Raw genomic sequence first — 21,626 nt, forward strand, 5'->3', positions numbered from 1 at the left:
AAAGAGGAATATGGTGAGCAATTAGGGCATCCTTGGGTGTTTTCCATTGGTGACCTCACTAGAGGACCTTTATCCGTTTGTTGGGTGGCCCGTTAGGTTATTAGGCTAATTGCAATTAGAGCCATCAAAATGGGCTGTGGTCCATAGGCTAACCCATTTAGACTTTTAAAATAGTAGGATTGGATTAGTATTTTAATAGCTCATTTAACAAAAGGACTTTTTAGTCCTGCCCATTTATGGCCCGACTTGTGAAGAGCTGGCCTGTCTAGCCTACAGATCGATCCATTTATTTAAAAAAAAGTGATGTAATTATATCAATTATTAAATATTAAAAAAAGATTTAATATTAAAGTCAGTCATGTGACTGATATTTTATTAAGCAGAATCAATAACTAAATGCATATTTTATGCAAAATCCAAACCTTCTTCTTCTCCCGTTAATGGCGGCTTCTACTTGTTCCTCCTCCCCCTGCGTAGCGGAGCGGAGGGGCATCCCGGCTGCTTCCTTCGTGGAAGACGTGGAGACCTATCTCAAGCAATCCGGCCTCGATGTCAGCTGCTCCCTCGCGTTCCTCCAAGAAAGGTCCCCCTCTTTTCCTATTCCTTATCCTGATCGATCTGCTCTCTCGCTTCTCTTTGATTTCTCTTCAGTCATTAAAGGATCAAGTTGGTTTTCATCTTTCGATCTAGGTTTTACAAGTTCTTGATCTTGGATTTCTCAAAGAATTGCCGTTTTCCCTTTCTTATTAAGCTGATCGGATGAATAGCTTTTTGCTTTTCTTTGATCTATCTTAAATCTTGAAGTGGTTCTTGGTATGTTTCTCCTTGATTAATCTGGGTTTCAGCACTTTACTTACGTATGACAGTGTTAGGTGGAAATTTCTTCTGAATAACGTGGATGCTTTAATTTCCACTCACGATGAATGGAATACTAAGATATGCAATTTGTTTTAATCGAGTTTCATTATGTCTGCATTGGTATTCAATTAGGCTTACCGTGAAAAGGTGCAGCAAGATGCTGAAAGGAAAAGAAAAAGATGTAGGAAGTTTGTTGATATGGGGCTGAATGGTGGGTTTTGGAACACTAATTTATCTCTCTCATTATTTGCTTAAATTTTGTGTTGCTGTTAATGCTGGTGATATAAAATGATCATATGCTAAAGTCGAGTACTTATTAATTATTATTTGTTGGAAGGGCATTCTTGGGAATGCGGATTTCAAACGTTAGCGTATGGAGAGTGTTTGATAGCTAAGGGGAAGGGTTGGCTTACACACTGGGGTGTGGGTTTCTCTACCAAGGTTTTTTTTCTTTTCTTTTTTGCTGGGGATTGTCTCAAGGTTCTTGGGATTCCATCATTGTATTTTTCAGGGTTCTGGGTGAGTATTGGGAACCAGTGTTTGTTCTTGCCTGGGTGTGAGAAGATGTTGAAGGTGGGACTCCCATTACTTGTAGAGAGGGAGTGTTAAACCTCTCTTGGTGTAATCTTTTCATCTTGATAATGGATTCACAATTGCCAGCTTGCCTGTTGACATAGCCCTTTGTGGGTGAACCACATAAATTGTTGTGTTATTGTTGTGCTTGTTTTGGATTCCGCATCTCATACCTTCTTGCAATTGAACACCTATGTGGTGCACTTTCATTGTTTGTGCTGCATTCCTCGGAGGCTGTTTGATGCTAGCAAGTGAAGTGGGGCTAGTGGGGACTAACCACAACAATTGTTGACATCTTAAAATATCAAACCTTAATTTGCAAGAACTCTATTCCTTAAAAAATTCAGTTGTTTCATGTTGGATTTGGATGATGTGTGGTAAGGGCAAAAGCACTAAGGGTCCGTTTGGTTGGAGTTAATCTGGTATGGAAAAATAAATCCTATATCAGATTATCATGTTTGGTATGAAAAATGAAAGAGAGAGATGATAAAAAAAAATGGTGGGTCTCACATTTATTTCTCAAAGAGAGAAGGGCAAACAAATACCATGGGGTGTTGGTATTTGGTAAATTCTCAAGTGGTGGTAATCCATACTTGATAAAAATACCCCCATTATATTTAATAAAGAGAGATACAAAATGAAGCATTGGTGACAATGAAAATATCGAGTAGGATAAAGCTCAGAAAATAGAGTACATATGTAGTCATTAAATTTGTTTTGATATCTTTCCAAATTCATTCAATAAAGAGCTTTTACAAAAAAAATTAAGATGTAGATGGCATTATACAAAGGGTTATGTGATTATAGTCATTATATAAAAGCTTATTAGAGATGACAATATTATCTTGTATTAAAAAATTATTTTATGTTGATGGGCATATTTGTAAATTTAGCCAAAATTCTTATATGCGATTATCTCCAACCAAATGTAGTAATCTTTTTCCAATGTCATTTTTCGGATTTTTCTACTAGCCAAATATAGTAAAAATTATTTTTCTCCGTAATCATTTTCCTAGATAAATGATTCCTAGGAATTGTGAAATTACTCCGTAATTTGACATACCCCAACGAAACATATCGTAAGATCGAAAAGCTTGCTAAATGCAAGCAAGATCCTCAATATCACTGTCCATAGAGTGTCATAGAGTGCTTATAATTATAGTGCACACCAAAAGAAATGTCTTTAGTGCATGTTTTCAAAGGTTTTTAGTGCCATGTCCTAATAAAAGACACCTCTATACCCAAGAAACCTGGTTTGACTTATAGAAACCTTCTTTTGCTGTATTGCCTGAGATGGTTGATGTGCTGAAACACAAAACATATTGCACTACATTTCATAACTGTATGGGCGTAAACATTTACCGATAAAAAGAAAAAGCTATAATCTTTTTCTTTTTTTTTTTTGCTTATATTTTTCTAGATTAGGGATCTTCACAGAGGAACCCCTCTCCTTTCATTTTTAATTGGCAGAAAATTGTTATGGATAAAAGTGGCAAATGCTGCTTGAAGTAAGTTATCTCAGTTTTTAGATGACATTTCTATCTTTTGTTGGAGATACGGCAAAAAAGCATTGCCTAATACCAAACATAACACTTTAGTTGTGTTTCGGATATATCTTGTCTTCCTCAGATCCAAAGCAAAGCTGTAAAGAGTAATGCATGCTTTTGGAGTAAATCATGCTTCTTTCGTAGTTTCATCATTTTTATCAAATGATGTGTAATTACAACTTCAATTAACTATTGGATCAACTCTCAGGATTTTAAAGGATAGACCATAAATTTGTAATCATAATTCTCTGCATAAAGTATGATTCTTTTCATGTTTTTCTTTGATCAACATGTTTTTTCTTTGATCAATACATGGTTTATTAGGAAGAATAAATCAATATTCTGATATGTCCTTATTATGTTGTTAGGTTGGCTTTTTTCACAACCTTTTTTCCCCCTCCAGGCTTCAGCAGTACAAGATTGTGGAAATGAAACTTCTAGCACAGCAGAGGGATCTTCAGGTGCTTTTCCCTTCTTTGGTTTCTTTCTACAGGAAAATTGCTGATGCGAATGCTTTGCATCAACTTATACTATGGTTACCTGTGGGAACATTTGTGGCTAATCTTATCTTTGCAAGCTCAATTCAGGGTTCCCCTTAATCTTTTAGCTTGACAGGACTTACCTTTAAGTTAATGCAATATATCGATATATTATTTAGGATGGTCATCAGATAATACTTTCTTCAAAATAAAAAAATTCTGTTACTCTTTCTCACACTGAGAGCCAGTTGAGCTGTGGCTTTGTCAGGAATAATTGACTTAACCCCTTCATGACATCTTTATTGATGCTTTATTATGATGAAAACTGCTGTGTAATGATTGGAAGTGATTTCTTTCCTTTATTACTACAGGCTAAAATCCCTGATATTGAGAAGTGTTTAGATATTGTCGCCACTCTCCAAGCTAAGAAGGGTAGTGGTGAGGTTCGTTTCAGATAATTTGAATTTGCTCTTCCATATTTATGTTAGAATCCTGTTATCGAGATGTTAGCATTCCAAAAAATTTGAATGTAATATCATAAAGCCTGTTTCTGGTTGATCTTAATTTGTTGGGACGAGGATGTGTTTGATTTGCAAATAATGAAATAATCTCTTCTCTTATTATCTGATTTCAAAAGTTTGTAGAAAACATCAATGTTATGTGAAATGCCATCATGGCATCCATTTCAAGAAGAATCCTTGTTTATTTGACATCCATTTATAGACCTAACTTTGTAATAGATTTATACTTTTGTCAACGTGGGTTCCTATTGTAATTTACACATGAGACAATACATTGCATGCAATTGCTGAATGTTCTGTGGAAGACTGTGCAGACTGTTCGTATCTCTGTTTGACATGTCATTGCTCTTTGCTGTATATAATTTGCGAGACAGATCATGGTACCCTGTACTGATCGGTGATTGGTGCCAGTGCATATCGGGCATGGTACCGAACCAGTATATGGGGGTCATATCGAGTATTGGTACGACAAACCGGCCCCTATGCAGGATGTGTCAACACTGTCCCAAGATGTTGCTGGTAGAGGGTCTGGTACTGAGATGCCAAAAATAGATACTTATAGGATGTTTGATTCATGTCATATGAACACTCTAGGCTCTAGCATACCTTTCTCTGCACCCTGTTGTTTATTTTATCCTCCTGAAATGTCAGTTTGATCTTTTTATATCTTGTTTTGCATCTGCTCGATCCTTAAATTTGTGATCCATGGAGGTTCATTATAAGTGCGGTTCTCAAAGTACATATTGGCGAGTCTTGGTATGAAATGTTTCTGCCATGTCATTCCACATTGGCTGATTTAATCTGAAACTGTCTAGACCGGAAGAAATGAGTTATTAAAAGATGTAATAATAATTTAAAAAAAAAACTAGCAAACATGATTTATGTGGAACTTAATGAAAATAATTTTTGCTAGGATGGAAGAGCATACTATTGTAGCAAAACATTTTAGTACGCTTTCTGTTATTTTACTGCTTTGTCATGAACAAATGGATATAAATGTTCAAACACAAACTTCATTTAGCATTTAAAACTTGTCCATGTAACTTTGGATCAATCCTTATACCAAAAGAAACCTTAGTTCATGAAACTCGGTAGGAGAATAACATATATTTCTTTTTTTTCAAATGAAGCTTTAGAACATGGCCTAATCCTTACACCAAATGTGATGATCCTAAGCTAAAAAACCAAAAGGCAATGTAGCCATATTGTATTTTTCTTTGAACTTAATGCTAAGGTTCTTTTTTTGTTAAAATAAATTCTTTCTTTTTTTAAGATATGAACGTAGAGGTCAAAGTAGCAATGATGACATAAAGTGCCAGTCCCTAAAGTGGCATTTCCACTACCTAATGTACCATGCTGTATGGGAAGGTTAAAACTGTTGGTGCGAGATGTTACAATACTCTGATTTCCATTTGTGAATATTTCCTTATATTGAACAACATCACCCTTGACTTCAGTGCATCACTAACTTGATTGGTTATCCCTAAATCACTAATTTTCCACTATATTTGACAATTTGCCTGGTGGCCGAATCAAGAGAACAATAGAATTTCATCACCCTGAATCATGTAATTGGAAAGCTGCATGGCATTTCATGCTTATTAATTAATAATGTCCGAAATATTTGAAAATCCCATCGATAATTATTGACAGTTTGCTCTAGTGACTATTTGTTAACTTCTATTATCCATCTTTGGAATGTCATGGGCTTGATATTAATTTCATAGCCTTAAGACCAGATATTTTTAATATTAAATGATTATTTGTCCTGGTTCTCATGATTGTTTGATGCAGCAAAAAGAGACATGAACACAATGCTTATATTTAACCAATTTCCCCTCTCTTCTCATGATTGTTTGATATATGAGAGTCTCTTCAATAAGCTAACAAAGTATTCATTTCATGACCCTTTCGTCACTCATATATTACCTACAGCTTAATCTTATACCATCAGTCTCCTACATGCTGCATGCAGGCATTGATTGCTGATTTTGAGGTATCTGAGGGCATTTATTCACAAGCGATAATAGAGGATACTGAATCAGTGTGTCTTTGGTTGGGAGCAAATGTCATGCTAGAGTATTCTTGTGATGAGGTTGGTTCAGAGGATCTTGCTTATGGTTCCATTCACATGCATGTTTATAACTTTTTAGATCTAGAATAAAAGGACCTAGTTTGGTGCTGATCCTGTTGTTTTCTACAGGCCAAGGCCCTTCTACAAAAGAACTTGGAAAATGCTAAAGCCAGTTTAGAAGTTTTTGTTGCTGATTTGCAGTTCTTGAGGGATCAAGTGACCATCACTCAGGTAGCACCTGTTTAATTATATTTCTGCTTTCATAAGTTCATGTTTCCCCCTTCTCTCCCTAACAAATCTATGCAGAAACAAATGTCAATGATTTTTGTTAACCAATTTCTACATATCATTTTGTGATGATGTGAAATTATGTTTATGCAGGTTACTGGTGCTCGAGTGTATAACTGGGATGTTCATCAGAGTAGACTAGCTGCAAAGGAAACTTGATTTTCTAGTAGCTCCCTGTTATTGAACTAGCTCTTGATTGATTATGTTATTTAGTTGGTCACTTCTTTCCTGTCACGGTTTTGGATTTGGGTTCTTTTTGTTAGTTCTCGGTTATGTTGTTGTGAGGTAATTATATATTTAAATTTCTACTGATTGTCTGTGTCATTGTGAGATATACACAATTTCAAAGTTTTAAGAATGTCCTGCATGCTTTTCTCAGATAAGGGTCAATTTTTGCTATCAGAAAGAAATATGAGAAAACAACTAGTACTGCTATCTGAGCTTGAAGGCTGCAGGGCACATTCCTCCTGTGGACCCCAACTCCTCTATTGAAGAATGATGGCAAGCATCATGGCGTTTATTTTGGTCCCAACTAGTTTGGGATTAAGGCTTAGTTTAGTATTTATTTTGGCTCAACTGGCGTTGTATGGTATTAGACCATGACTTTATCCAGCCATGGCAGAAAATTAGTATGATATGAGATGTTAATTTTTCTCCCATTATAAGGCATGCTCTTTCCTTTTGTTGGTTCTAGTATTTCCAACTATATTACTGCGTTATCTGTGGTTATTTTACTTGGAACACTAATATGTTTTTAAGGGTTCTATTATGATATTTTAACTACTAATTTGGTGTCCCTGCAGCCAGCAATTTTCATTTCAATCATGTGAGCTCAGTAGCTTCTTATGTAGAGGTTTATGGTGCATGTTCCAACCCTTAAATTGACTCGAGCACATTATTCTATCGGATGTGCATTGTTGTCCTAAGTGCTCTATGAACATATTCGCTTGCAGTATCTTTTTCCATTTTTGCAACAAATATGTCACAAATTTAAGTTTTCAGAAAAGGAAAAAAAAACATGCTTCTCATACGGTATTCAATAAATTTATACCTGAAGAATGATGTTTGAGATCACATTCCCTTCACGGGTTGTTCACCTTGTCTGTTGTTTCCTTTTTCCTTTAAAGATATGGATATTAGATTGTCGTGATTTTCTTAAAAGAAAACCTCTCTCACCCTTTTCGGAAAACAAAATAGTGATCATAATGTTAATCTGTAGATACGTAAGAATGAGATACTGAAATGTCAAGCAAAATTGTAATAGTGGATTAATGATTGTTGTACACGTTGATCTTAATATTTATTGATCTGAAAATACTTCCAGCAAGGTACAGCAAACTGATTATTCTAGTATTTATTCTCATATTATACTGGCTTATATTTCAGGATATGAAGCATATCCATATTTTGTTGATCAATAATTTAGGATCCATAACTTTATATTATTCAAAATTATACAAGCTGATATTTCATATACATCTCATCAATAAGCATGAAGATGACAAACTTGATGACATAACTCCGGCTTAAACCATTTGTTTACTTTTAAAAAAATTATTAGAACATCTTTTTTATTTTAGTTCAATTTTACTTATATCCTATATATTTTAAAAAGTATCAAACTGATCATTCTAATTATCGATATATTTTGATATAGTTCAGTTATTTATTTTTGTTAATAAAATTTTTTAAAATAATAAAAATATCTATCTTCTCCTTCCTCTATCTTCTCTAATTGATCCCTTCCTTCTCTATGGCTGGTGTTTCTCTTTCTCCCTCTTCTTTTCTCTTTCTCTTCTTTCTTTTCTTATTCTTTCTTATCCATTTCTCCTCCTCCTCTTTCTCTTCTTTGTCCCTCTACCTTTCTCCTACTCTCCTTTCTCCACTTATTCTCCTCTTCTCCTTTCTCATCTTCTTCCTTTTCATCCACTTCTCTTCCTTATCTTTCTCTTTTAAGCCGTTCATAAATCATCCTCTTATATGGCGGCCTCTTCCACCTTCATCTTTTTTTCTTTTCCCCATTTTCTTCCTCCTGATCCTCTTTTCCTCTTCTCTCTCCTCCTCCATTCTATTTTTTTTGTTGACGGCCCCTCTCCTCCTTCCCCCTCTTTTTTTTCTTCACTCATTTCTCCTCCTTTATGATAGCTCCCTCCACCTCATTTTTTTCTTCTTTTCCATTTCACCTCCTCATCCTTTTTTCTCTCCAAATTGCCCAAAGCTAGCCCCTTCATGGCGGTCTCTTCCACCTCCGCCACTTCTCATCGGTAATCCATTTTTTCCTTCTCCTTCCTCCTCACCTTCTTGTCCTATTTCTCCTCTTCTAATCCATTCTTTATTCACGGCCATTCTTTCATTCTCTTTTTTTTCCTCATTTATTTTTTCTTCTCAGCTTCTTCCTCCTCCAGTTCATTCATGAACAAAGATATTTTCATCCATTAAGAAAAAAATTTAATATCATTTATTAATAAAACAAATATTTGGAACTATTAGAACATTCAGTTTGATATTTTTTTAAATATAAAAATATAAATAAAATTTTGTTAAAGGTAAAAGATATTTTTATAATTTTTTTTTTATTTTTTTTCTTTTTAGCAATGACAAAATTAATTCATTTCCCCTCTCTGAACACTTTTTCCGTAGGTCGTTAATACTTGTTGATGGTTATTAGAGATCGAGAGGTTCGATGACGCTAATACTAGCCAATTTAAGCCTGCAAGGACTGTCAACTTCTAAGCGCTCCAACTTGAGGGCAGTGGCAAGAGCTGGATGCAGCTGGGAAGCAGTGGCGACTACTTAATGTTCTTGAGCAAATGTCTATCAATATTGGTCTCAGCTGAAGGGGCGTCACAACAATATGGATCAAATTGCATCTATTTTACAGAGGACGGGATAACTAAGTCGAGGACTGCTGGAGCAAGTATATGGATTTTTTCTTAGTAGAGAGACAGATTGTATATTTTGTTCTTAATGTAACAGAACCAGAAAAAATGTCCCACGTGGTGGCCTTCCATGCTTAGAAAAAAAAAAGAAATATTGTTTCTTTGTTATTGTTGAGATGATATTATCCAGTAGCTCTCCTCTCAAATAAACCATATGCATTCTGTCATGATAGTTACCGTGAATATCTTAGATCAGCGTGCCAACCATGAGATATCTCAGATTTTTCAGTTATCACTGAGACCGCTGGCCCAAGAGCAGAACTGAGGCATGCAGAGCAGAGCTACTTACGTCTGATCTGTCGCATGGTCTACTCGGCATATAAGTTACCTCTATTGTCTCGGCAGGCTAATACCTTAGCATGTAGGCTGCCCCTGTTATAGCCGACTCACCTCCTGATGTGTGCGACAGCTATCCGCTCCGAGTGGATAGACTCAGGCATAACCAACTCTCCTAATCTCGCAGGAGCGATTGAGGGCTGAAATGTCCTGTCCATTATAGCATGTCATGCAATCTCAAGATCGCACAATCTCACAGCTGTGTAACCAACTGTTCAACATCAATCTATATAAGCAACCAAAGCTTCGAGAATCAAGGTAAGCTAAGCAATCTCTCTCAGAGAACTTATTACTACTTCTTTGTTCTCTAAATCTGATTTGAGCTACGGAGGGTCCTCGTCGGAGCGAAAATTTTTGGTTTGGACTTGTTTTGCAGATCACTTTAGCGTCAGCATCCCTGGGTGAGGCCCAATCGCTCTCTCTCCGACCTTGATCGAATCGAGCAGCAACAGATAGAGGAAGGGTGTAATCTTCATTATGCTTCCAAAATGAGCATCATTTCGGACCTCCAATGCCGCCACCTCCATCGGATAGAGAGCCAAGCCAATAGCCAGGCATAGCAATAGATGATTGATATTCCTCCGCCAGCCCAACTGGTGTGGGTCACGATGGATCAATTCAACCTGCTCTTCCAGTAAGTCCAAAACTTATTAGCCACTATTCAAGTAGTTCAGACTATTCTTACGCCTCCTTCAATGGCACCGCAGCCTACTCAGGTTGTCTCTGTACCTCCTTTAGTGGTACAATCAGTGATTATCTCAACGGCACCATCGGTGCTTCCTACTGTGGCCCCCCCACCAAATTCGACTTCACACTCGACTCCTCAACTATCGCTACAGCCAGAGCCGCATGTGCCTTCTTAGAGTTCGGAGAGGAGACAGACTCATCAGAGCCATCCCAGGGCCCAGCAGCCCGCCAGACGGTGATCTCCTAGTCTGCGATCGGGGCATGATTCAACCCCTAGTCGCCATTCTTCGCAGCATTCTGAGGCCTACATCACTTGAGATCTTGATATCGAAAGACGGTTTCAGGCACTTGACAAGCAGATGGAAAAGAAGATTGAGAATGCTCTCAATAATAATCACTCCTCGGTGCAGCCCTATGAGGGATTTAATAGCGAGCCGCCCTTTGCACCGAGGATAGTGCAGGAGCCACTCCCTCGACACCTCAAGCTGCCCTAGCTAGAGGTCTATGACAGGACTGCCGACCCCATCAACCATGTGGAGACTTTTAAGGTGGCAATGCTCCTCCAAGAAGCATCTAATGCTATCTTCTATCGAATATTTCCTCTTACCCTTAAGGAGGCCGTCTGACAGTGGTATTTGAGTTTGAAGCCAGTATCCATACACTCTTTCGAAGAGTTATGTCGGGCATTCGTCAGCTATTTTGTCAGTAGCCGATGACAGCAGAAGCGGTCCGACTATCTTCACATCATCAAGCAAAAAGAGGGTGAGTCGATCCACGCTTTCGTCAATTATTTCAATACGTCAACCCTAGAGGTCCGTGATCTGAACCAGTTGCCCACGATGGCTGCGATGATGGACGACCTACTAAAGAACAACTTGAAAAAATTATTGACGAAGACTTATCTCCAGGATTTTTTAGATATGCTGGCCTGTGCGGAGAAGTATGCCTGCATAGAGGAGGCCTTTGCTGAGGAGACCTCTGCCAGTTCTGTTGAAGGAACTTGCCTCTTTGAAGGAACTGAGCTTTTTTATCAGCTCACCATTATTTCTCTTTATCTGCTCTAACTGGTATCTCAGCAAGTCTATTTTCTCCCTCGTCGCTGTAAGCTCCAATGCTGAAGCATCAGGGATGGAACTATCGAAACTGGTTAGGTCATGCCCCACCTGTGCAAAATTTTATAAATAAGCATTAAAATGTTGCAAGTTGTAAGGGGTTAAAAGAAGATGCCCAAGGATGACTCCTCTGGGCAAGAGATCTAAGAGTACCTAACATCTACTGTTGGGCTCCTTGTCTATCCAAAAGTTGTCTCCTAGATGGAGACAGAAAGTCTTTCAAAAGTCTAGCCGTGGAAGGAGCAGAAGGCATTGGTTGTGAAAGACCCACTTGAGTGACGGCAAAGGGAAAGCACTCAAGAGGAAGCGTTGGCTCTAGAGACTCCTCGATTTCCACCACCACTGCTGGAGCCCCCTCAAGATGACCAACCGCATCCTCCACCTGCATTGCCACAACCAGAACTTCTCTAGAAGGTTACACCTGTAATTAGAGTCCCCTCCACCGACATCTCTTCTATCAAAATTCCTTCCAACGGGACTCTTACCATGCCTTCCGACGGGGCAACCACTGGCCCGACGATTTGAAGGGGATTTCCATCTCCCGTAGCCATAGGAGCTGATTCGATGACCAGAGCTCGGGTATAGTCATCCACTGGAGCTAAAGGACCGACAGATAGAGCCTTGGCCTGTCTCTTTCGGGTCAATGCTAGTTCAAACTTCTTCATGAGTTCTAAACTCATATTATCTCTAGAGGTCACGATGAAAGTCTGGAGCAGGAAGGCCTTACGATTATTTTTCTCTAATTAAGCACCCAGAAGCCTGATTTAAAAGGAGGTCGATAGTAAAGATAAAAAGTCATCACTTAAGAAATCAAATTTTTGAGAAAACCATCGGCTGTGAGTCCCATCAGTCACGATCATTTGTAATGATTGTGTCAAGGTGATGTCAGCAATCTTAAATGCTAGACATATGCAAAGGCATGAGAGTGTGCATCCCCTGATCCGAGGTACGACTTCTAAAATTCTCTTTTTGTCTGATTCTCAAACTTAGGAGTAAGGGGATAATATTACGGTGGTTATCGTGAGTACCTCAGATTAGCGTGACGACCATGAGATATCTCAGGTCTTTCGATTATCATCGAGACTGCCAACCCAAGATTAGAACTGAGGTATGCAGAGCCGTATGTAGAGCAGAGCTACTTGCATCTGATTTGCAACACGGTCTGTCCGACGTGTAGGTTACCCCCGTTGTCTTAGCAAGTTAATACCTTAATGTGTAGGTTGCCCCTGTTATTACAGTTGACTCACCTCCTAATATACGCGACAGCTGTCCACTCTGAGTGGATAAACTCAGATATAATCAAATCTCCTAATCTCGCTGGAGCGATTGAGGGCTGAAATATCTCGTCCGTTATAGCATGTCCTGCAATCTTAGGATCGCATAATCTCACAGCTGTGTGACCAGCTATTCGATAGCATTCTATATAAGCAAGCAAAGCCCCGAGGATCAAGATAAGCTAAGCAATCTCTCTCAGAGAACTCATTGCTGCTTCTTTGTTCTCTGAATTTGACTAAAGTGTCGGAGGATTCTCGTCGGAGCGAAAATCTCTGATTTAAACTTATTTTGCAGGTCACTCTAGCATTAGCATTTCTGCGCGTGGCTCAGTCACCCTCTTTCCGACGTGGACCGAATCGAGCAGCAATCCATCCAAAAAGAATAATTTATGTTTACTGACAATAAAAAAATTTCATGTATACAAAAAAGATTAAACTAATGAGAAATACTCAATTGAGTTTAAACTTAAAAGTAGCTACCTATTTAAGTTTCAAATAAAAAATCCTCTCTATTTGAAACATAAATTAAAAATAGCTATCTAAATAGAATGAAATGACCCAATTGCTTTTACAGTTATGAAGTAATATTATATTATTATAAAATAATATTGTACTGTTATAAAATAATACTATATTATTACAAAACAGTACTACACTATTATAAAACAGTACTGCACTATTATAAAGTAATACTATACTATTATAAAGTTATATTACATTATTATAAAACAACACTGCATTGTTGTAAAATAATACTATACTATAATAATATAATATTATCTTATTGAAAAAAATATTACACTAATATAATATAATAAAGTAACACTGTATTATTATAAAAGAATACTACACTAATATAATGTGATACTACGTTATTATAAAAGAATACTGTACTAATATAATATAATAAATAAATATTATATTTTTATAAAAAAATATTATATTATATAATATAATAATATTTTATTGTAAAGGAATACTATATTATGATAATGTAATATTGCAGTATTTTAAAAGATATAAAGATAATTTCAATCAAAAATAGATAGTTATTTTTAATTTATGTTTGAATTAGATAACTATTTGTATATAAAATTTATTTGAGAAGCTGCTTTTAAGTTGAAAATAGTGTCTAAAATTTATCTCTAATTTTTTATATAAAAAAAATTATATAAATTTTTTTAAGAAAAAAAATATTTTAACAATGGTCTTGATTGGGTCTTCGTGACGGACCATAGAGCCAGGATCACGTTAAGAAGATCTTTTCCCTACGATCTCAATGCTATCCAGATGGACGGTTCAGATCAGCTGTCTATTCTGTGATGAAACCAGGCTCCTCGGGCTCGGCTAATGTCGCACCGGCGGAATACCAGAACCTCGTTCTAGGGCTCAAGAGGGTAGTGGGAACCTGAGGGTTTGGGAGAAGCGGTGCCCATCAGGGTTTTGGGGAGCAAATCCTAATCTTTGTTCGAAGGAGGTAAGCTTGGATTGGTTCTCTCTTCCTGTCATATCAATTCTTTGTTGAGTTTTTCCCTGGGATAGCTAGTTTGACCGAATTTTTTCCTTCCTTGGAGCATAAATTTCTAACGTTGTATGATTATTTGTGTTAATTATAGGGTTATTAGATGATTCATAGATCCAGAGGCTCGAAATCCTGGCTTCAACCCCAATTATTCTTAAAACGTCCCAAGGCTTCAATCAGTAGTAATGGTTCTATAATTCTAAACTTCAAGGTCTTGTTTTTCTTGAGCGAGTGTGCATGATTTTGTTTAAAACGGTGTGGGTTTCGATGAGACCATTCTGGGCTTGTTAAATATGTGATTTGTATGAAATATGCTCGAGTTTGGCTGCTGATTCGGGACCCTTTTCTCCGTGGTTCTGGCTTTTGATTGCAATTTTGGTTCGAGTTTTTGTCAAGAAATGCAATTTAACTAGTTTGGTCTTTGCCATCAGTCGTTTTAGGTTGTCTTCGAACTCGCCAAGCATCCTCTGACCCTTAAGTTGGTAATTGGTAATGGTGTTATGCGTCAAATTTATTATCAAACCTGGGAGTTGAAGGAGATGAGCTAAATTGGAGAATGTTTTGAAATGCAAGTGAACTAGAAGAAGACAAAACGAGAATACAATTTGTCGCTATAGTTGCCATTGACAAGAGAATATAGAGGAGATGTTTGAGATCGAAATGGGGAAAAACAGAAAATATGAAGAGCTTTCTTTTTTTCTTTGATTTTTTTTTTTTGGTTTTTTTTTTTTTTGTTGGGGGGTGGGGTGGGGGGGGGGGTGGGGGGATAAGATTTGTTCCTGTTGCTTTGTCGTTTTGCCAGATTTAGAATGCCTTTATTCTCTAGCATGCCTGACAAAACATGGAAGGCTTCCCCTCAGGTATGGTAGATGCAGCACAAATTTTGTTATGCTATGCTCTGAGAGCGGTGCAATAATAATGTACCAAAAGATTCCTCTTGTTTTTTACAGCTAAATAGTTTCATACTTTTGTATTTAAAATCGTAGTTTAATAATCCGTAGTTGAATATCCTTCATCTTCCTCTCGTTTTGTTGCTAAATTTGTTTTTTGCAAAAATAAGTTTAAATCATGCCCATACTTTTACAACAGGTTTAGCAGGTTCTTTTTAGTTCACATACATATAAGAATAATCATCTTGTTTGGACTGAAAGTTTTTTAATTACTGTATATTTGTATCTATGTACCACTGCATACATGCATATACAGTGGAAGAGTTTGTGCAATTGTTTATTTATGTACTAGTGCAATTTTATATATGGAATTGCATTAATTTGTTTTTCTATGTGGTAGGATGAATTTCATATATTGTTTTAGTGGCTGAACATTAGGAAAATCTCTCTCCAGATACAGCATTATTTTTTCCCCCCTCAGACATGTTATAACTATAAATCACAATCATACATGAAAATCGTATTCCTTATTAAAAGTTGGTTATAAAACTGGGAAACTCATAGGTTTTGATGGAGCCAAAAGTTAGGGATGCATTTCATTATTCTACTCCTATTTATGTTAATGGTATGCTTACCGAAAAAGCCAGAATATCTGATTTGCATTGTGGTGTATGTATGAAGCCCATTAACATTTTAAGAGTTGTGGTTATGTATGTTCTCATTTAATTTTTTTTCATTTATTTTACATTCATATAGAACCAATTTAGTTGGCTGAATATAAGTAAGAGATGAATTTTAATTAAGCATTTGCTTGCTCACTTTCCCCAATTCATCTGTTCCTTTGCTCAGGTCGCTCATTATGCTTAGCATCTGATGTCATTGCTTATGTTGCTTACTTACAATTAACATACTCAGAGATGACTTTGTCTCTGTGAGATCATGGGCTACTATATGTTCATGTTTTTTGATAACCAATTTGCTAAAGTCATTTCCTTGTGCTGCGTAGTATTAATTCCATGCTACTGACTGTGGCTTTCTTCTTCTCAGGATTGCACTTATCTTGAGAAGTTGAATTTATAGATTCCTGTGCTACTTAATATATTCAGAAAATGGTTTACTGAAGATGTTAATGATTAATCTATTTTCTTAAAGGGAGTTGATGCAATTCTAGATGAAATGTCAACTTCGAATGAATGTGCTTCAGAAGAGAATGCCATGTTAAAATTATCCCCAGCTTCCAAGGAATGTCATGATGGCTTCGAGACGCTAGTTATAAATAACACCAATGCTGGGGATGGACCAGCAGAAAATATCACTGTAAATGGATCAGCAGAAAACATTAATGCTGCAAATGGATCAGAAGAAAATATTAATGCCACAGATGGATCAGCAGAAAATGCCAATGCCACAGATGGGTCTGTCGAAGATACCAATGCCACAGATGGATCAATGGAAGAAATGAATGTGAAAGATGGATCAGTAAAAATTACCAGTGTCATTGATGGATCTGTGAAAAATACTAGTGGAATAGGTGAATTAGTAAAAAATACCAATAACCTGGATGGATCACCTGCTCTGGATTCGATTAATGCTTCACAGTTAGATCCAAAAGTTGGTATGACATTTCATTCAGAAGATGAAGCATATGATTTCTACAATTCATATGCAAAGAGAAAGGGTTTCAGTGTTCGGAAGGGCCATCTTTCTCGAAGAAGAGATGGGAGTATACGAGACAGACATTATGTTTGTAGCAATGAAGGTTTCCGTCAAGAGCATCGTACACATATAACAAAGAAGCCACGTCCCCTTGAGAGAACAAATTGTCTGGCTCGTATTGAATTCAAAGTGAATCGTGATAATGTATGGGTAGTGAATAAATTCATTGATGACCACAATCATCCACTAGCAAGCCCCAATAAGGTACACATGTTAAGGTCTCACAGAAAGAAGCTGCCTATTCAACGTGCAGTTTTTACCGAAGCAGATTACTATTATGGAGTAAAACATTCTTTGCTGCATGATTTTGAGTCAGAGGATTTGCATGGTACTGAAGATACTGGACTTCTTTTGAAGAACCAAAGCAACTGTTTGAGCACGAAAAGAATAAGAGATCTTGAGAAGGGAGATGCTCAGTTTCTTTTAGACTTTCTGAAAGCTAAGCAGTCTGAGGATCCATCATTTTTTTATGCAGTACAACTTGATGAAAAGGAAAGGTTGACCAACTTCTTCTGGGCAGATGCACGATCAATAATTGATTATGCATACTTTGGTGATGCAGTGTTGTTTGATACGACCTACCGGACAAGCAGGTTTGACATACCATTTGCTCCATTTATTGGCATAAACCATCACAAGCAGATCGTCATTTTTGGTGCTGCATTACTGTTAGATGAAACTACAGAATCATTTGTTTGGTTATTTAAAACATTCTTGGATGCAATGTCTGGAAAGCAGCCGAAGACAATTTTTACAGATTGGTGTGCTGCAATGTCAAAGGCAATTGCTATAAGTTTACCTGACTCATGTCATCAGCTTTGTTTATGGCATATACTTCAAAATGTTCCAAAACATTTAAATAGTGTCTGCAGTCGCGAGCCTAACTTTCAGAAGGAGTTCGAAAATTGCATCTATGGAGGTTGCTCTGAAGATGATTTCCATAAAAGATGGGATAACTTGATCTCTAAGTATGGTCTTGCAAGTAATTCATGGTTAAAAGACTTGTATGCAGTTAGAGAGAAATGGGCTTTGGCTTATCATAGTCATTCATTCTGTGGTACCCTGACAACAAAGCAAAGGGCCGAAAGCATGGACAATCTCTTTAAGATTCATTTCTATAGGAAATTGCCTCTTTCAAAATTTATTATGCAGTATTTTAAGGCATTGGTTCAACTTCGTGAGGATGAGCTGGTTGAAGATTATGAATCAAGGCAAACTAAACCAGTTTTACTGGTCGATATACCTATGCTAGCCGAAGCAGCAGAATCTTATACAAGAATGATGTATATGGACTTTGAATATGAATACAAGAGCCAACTTGCCTGTCTTTGTGAACCTGTTGGCGTGGATGGTACAGTGTACACTTTCAAAGTTTCTGTTCCCCAAAAGCAGAGTAGCGGGCATGTTGAATTTAACCCTTCCAATGCTACAGTAACATGCAGCTGTAAAAAGTTTGAGTCAATGGGTATTCTGTGCATGCATGCATTAAAAGTTCTTAACAACAACAATGTTCTGTATCTCCCACCTCGGTACATATTGAAGAGGTGGACAAAATATGCTAAGGATGGGCCACTATCTGATGCACGTCAACCTGTGGTTGACCCTGGTCTTCAAGAATCCTTGTCTCACCGATATAGCCGTGTTTGCCATAAGGCGATTGCTGTTGCAGTAAAAAGTGCATTATCAAAAGATGCACTTGATATTCTTGAGCATGGACTTGATAGATTGATCGCAGAAATGGAAAATTTGCTTCATAATGCTTCATTGAATGAACAAAGAGAGGATATGAATGTTGATGACAATATGCAGCAGAATACACTGGATGCCAGTAACATTTGTTTTGACAGTTTTGAGTTTACTGCTAGATGAGCTTATCCTGTTGTAATGCATCCACGCCCATGCTTGCTGGAGTAATGTCTCCCCTATCAGTTATTTGCGTGCAGCAAAACTTGTTTGTTTAATTGTTTTGACAGAGGCATTTTATAACCTTGATAGGGGTGTTCTTACAGCTGTATGGTCCACTTGGATGTTATTTGTGTAAAATTTAAGATGTTTGTGTATCCATAAGTAATGGAGTTGTTACAGGGTCTGTTCATGTTAGATCTAGACAATCGTATCAGATCTTTTGCAAAATGCCTGATTTGATTGGAAGAAGTTCTTTGTTTTGGCACTTTAACTGCTATAACTGATAATATTCTGGTAAAGCAGTGCTTTAGTGGCTACTTATACATTTGTTTCTGTTTGTAGCTCCATTGGTTTTGGTTCAAGATTATTTCATTTTATTTTAAGCTTGGCAGCTTGATCAACTAAATGCCTTCTTCCCTCCAGCAAAAGCAACAGCTAATTTTATGGAAAGCACAGGGTGAAGATGCATGGTTGAATTGAACATGTTTATAAAAAAACTGTGGGTGACTGATCGGTATCACTAGATGTATATGTGCAGTATGGGTTTGATTTCATAGCCATTTTTTTGACCTTATTATTTAGTTGTGTTGGGTGGAGATGGTTCTATATTGATTGATGTCATGGTATTTTGACCAAGTTCCAGCATGTTTCCTTTTTAGCATCTGTTTATGCAAGCAGGTAGAAATCATGCTTCAAATCATAGCCAACACGTTTTTTTTTTTTTTTTTTTCGGGGCCTATGTTTGTGTAAGTGGGAAGGAATCATGCTTTAGATCATAGCAACTACTGGTATTAAATATAAAGCATAGTTGATATGCATGTTTATATTGTCTAATTGCATTAAAAAATATGAAAACTTTTCTTTTCACCTTAAATTATGATCTTCTGGTTTTATCTTCATCTATGCCTCATGATATGAGAATGTCTCTTGGATTTATGCTGCGTGCCAGCTCTATAACCTGCTCTATAGTTTTTGTTTTTTTCAAGATTACCTTTCCAAGTATGTGCTTGGAAAACTCTGTCCTTTTGTCCATCATGTTTCTCTCTTGATTAACTTGAACGGATAATATATGCATGTTGGGGATCAGTAGAGGAAAACTTGGCTTAAAGATAGAATTAGGTGTAACTTTTATGATATTAATACCAAGTATGTAGAAGACATAAGATTTCTCTTAAGGCTTCTAGTTTGTTGGATAATGTTATTAAATTATGCAGCAGGACACTTGTTACAGAGAGAGTGATTTTTGCATGTAAGCATCTACAACTAAATACAGATGCAGAATATAAGCTATTATTGTGTAACTAACCTTGTGTCAGTCACACTCTGGAAAAGTGCTAAAGTTACCATCTTAACCTATTAGAGCATATCGTGGGTTACCAACTCCTATGATTGGAAGACGTTGATTCTTTGGCTGGCTTCCCTGTTATTAACTACATTCAGACATATCTTTTTTTTTTAAAAAAAAAAATTGAATCTCAGAATTGGATCGGATAATGGTTTTTCAGTATTTTGATGCAGGAACAGGAGTCTCTTTTTGTATTGCCAATGTCTTAATGGTTTCTGGTGATAGGTGGTGTCGATGTGCTATGAAATTGGCTCTTCATCTTCATCTTCTTTTGAGAGATTAAAATTGGCTATTGAGTCTCTGTTACTTTGCACGGGGTGTTGAAGGAACCTTTATTATGTCTTAAAATGAGGGAAATTTTTTGTATATATTTCATGTTTTATGCTTTTAGTCTGTATGGTTTCTTGATATGCATTTCAGTTTGCCATTATCCTAATATAATCAATAGAACAGTATTTTTGTCATTGTTTGATATTACAAAGGTATTGTCATTGATTGGATTTGATAATTGGTTACATGTTTAAGAATGTTTATTGTGCTTATATAAAAGGAAAATTTAGGGCAAAAAATATTTAGAAATTTTAAGAGGAAAACGTGGAAAGAATCATACTTTTATGATGGTGAATGTTATGCCGGTATCACTATTTAGGAGGTATGCTTCAATGCTATTATTTAGACTCTTGGCTAAGGTCAAGCCACTTATTTCTATCTATGACATAAAATGAGGAACAAAGAAAGATGTGTTTATTTAGTGCCAGCCTGACTCCCAAATTTTTCACTCCGAGATGCATGCATGATTATGTATTTAATATTCTTTTCTCTTGAATAACTTTATTTAAATTAGTCGTACATCGATCACGTGTACATAGTCCCTCCATATGAACATGTAAATACCTTCAAGTTTCAAAACCAAATATATGATTCAGCTGGAGGATTTTGAAGAAATGAGCCTTTTTACACCTCTTTAACTGAGAATTTCAAAAATGAATGAACCCTAGGTTCCTCCTAACTTGAACTTGAAAATGAAAGTGTCACCAATTCGAAAAGCAGAAGCAAGAAAATTCCTGTTTTTGGTGCTTTTTTTGTATTAAGTCCATTTCCCTGGATAGCTTTTTGGTAACAAATCAAGTTTTCATTTTCCATGAAAAGAATCCAACGTTGGATTGTTTACTTGGAACCCTGCTCTCTGGCCAGCAGATCAAGGAAGTCCCTCGCCGCAGGGATATCCATTATCTGAAAAGTAGAACTTATAAAATTTAAGAAAAAGGAAGAAAAAAACCAATCCAGACAAATGACCCAATTGCTTCCCTTCGTTGATAGCCAAGCTGACTTGGCTCGTGAGTCTTGACACGTGTCTCATGAATGAACCTAATCTACAATAATCTATCTATTTAATGTTAAATCTATCTAATACATTAAAGGAGAGCCAATGGCTCTCCCAGCATGTCATCTGTCAAGAGTTGGGCGCCCCACATGTCAAGTCCAGGGCTCTTTCAAGATGTCATCCACCAGTAGTAGCTGCACCACGTGCCAACGTAGGATGATGCCATGGGATTTGCT

General features: G+C 36.8%; 2 protein-coding genes across 8 annotated transcripts; both read left to right on the forward strand.

Moving 5' to 3' along the window:
- Nucleotides 1-383: 383 nt before the first annotated feature.
- LOC105039956 (prefoldin subunit 3) lies at nt 384-7,033 on the forward strand. 6 transcript variants are annotated; one of them, XR_002163904.3, is made up of 7 exons: nt 384-583; nt 3,382-3,439; nt 3,829-3,900; nt 5,954-6,073; nt 6,182-6,283; nt 6,434-6,625; nt 6,720-7,033. XR_002163904.3 is itself a non-coding variant. In XM_019848100.2 (7 exons), exons 2-7 carry the CDS (start codon nt 1,067-1,069, stop codon nt 6,497-6,499), a joined length of 456 nt encoding a protein of 151 aa, XP_019703659.1. In that variant the 5' UTR covers nt 384-583; nt 991-1,066; the 3' UTR covers nt 6,500-7,033. The 6 variants fall into 6 exon arrangements, 5 of the variants coding, with proteins under 5 accessions (XP_019703659.1, XP_019703661.1, XP_019703660.1 ...); XM_019848100.2 differs by adding an exon at nt 991-1,069 and having other exon boundaries at nt 3,347-3,439; nt 6,434-7,033; XM_019848102.2 differs by adding an exon at nt 991-1,069 and having other exon boundaries at nt 6,434-7,033.
- Nucleotides 7,034-14,017: 6,984 nt separating this feature from the next.
- LOC105039957 (protein FAR1-RELATED SEQUENCE 5) lies at nt 14,018-18,986 on the forward strand. 2 transcript variants are annotated; one of them, XM_010916291.4, is made up of 2 exons: nt 14,018-14,165; nt 16,253-18,986. In XM_010916291.4, the coding sequence occupies exon 2, from the start codon at nt 16,277-16,279 to the stop codon at nt 18,683-18,685; it is 2,409 nt and encodes an 802-aa protein (XP_010914593.1). In that variant the 5' UTR covers nt 14,018-14,165; nt 16,253-16,276; the 3' UTR covers nt 18,686-18,986. The 2 variants fall into 2 exon arrangements, with proteins under 2 accessions (XP_010914593.1, XP_019704292.1); XM_019848733.3 differs by having other exon boundaries at nt 14,038-14,165; nt 16,148-18,986.
- Nucleotides 18,987-21,626: the final 2,640 nt, after the last annotated feature.

Source organism: Elaeis guineensis, chromosome 1, assembly GCF_000442705.2.
Source record: "Elaeis guineensis isolate ETL-2024a chromosome 1, EG11, whole genome shotgun sequence".
In the NCBI taxonomy this organism is placed as follows: Eukaryota; Viridiplantae; Streptophyta; class Magnoliopsida; order Arecales; family Arecaceae; genus Elaeis; species Elaeis guineensis.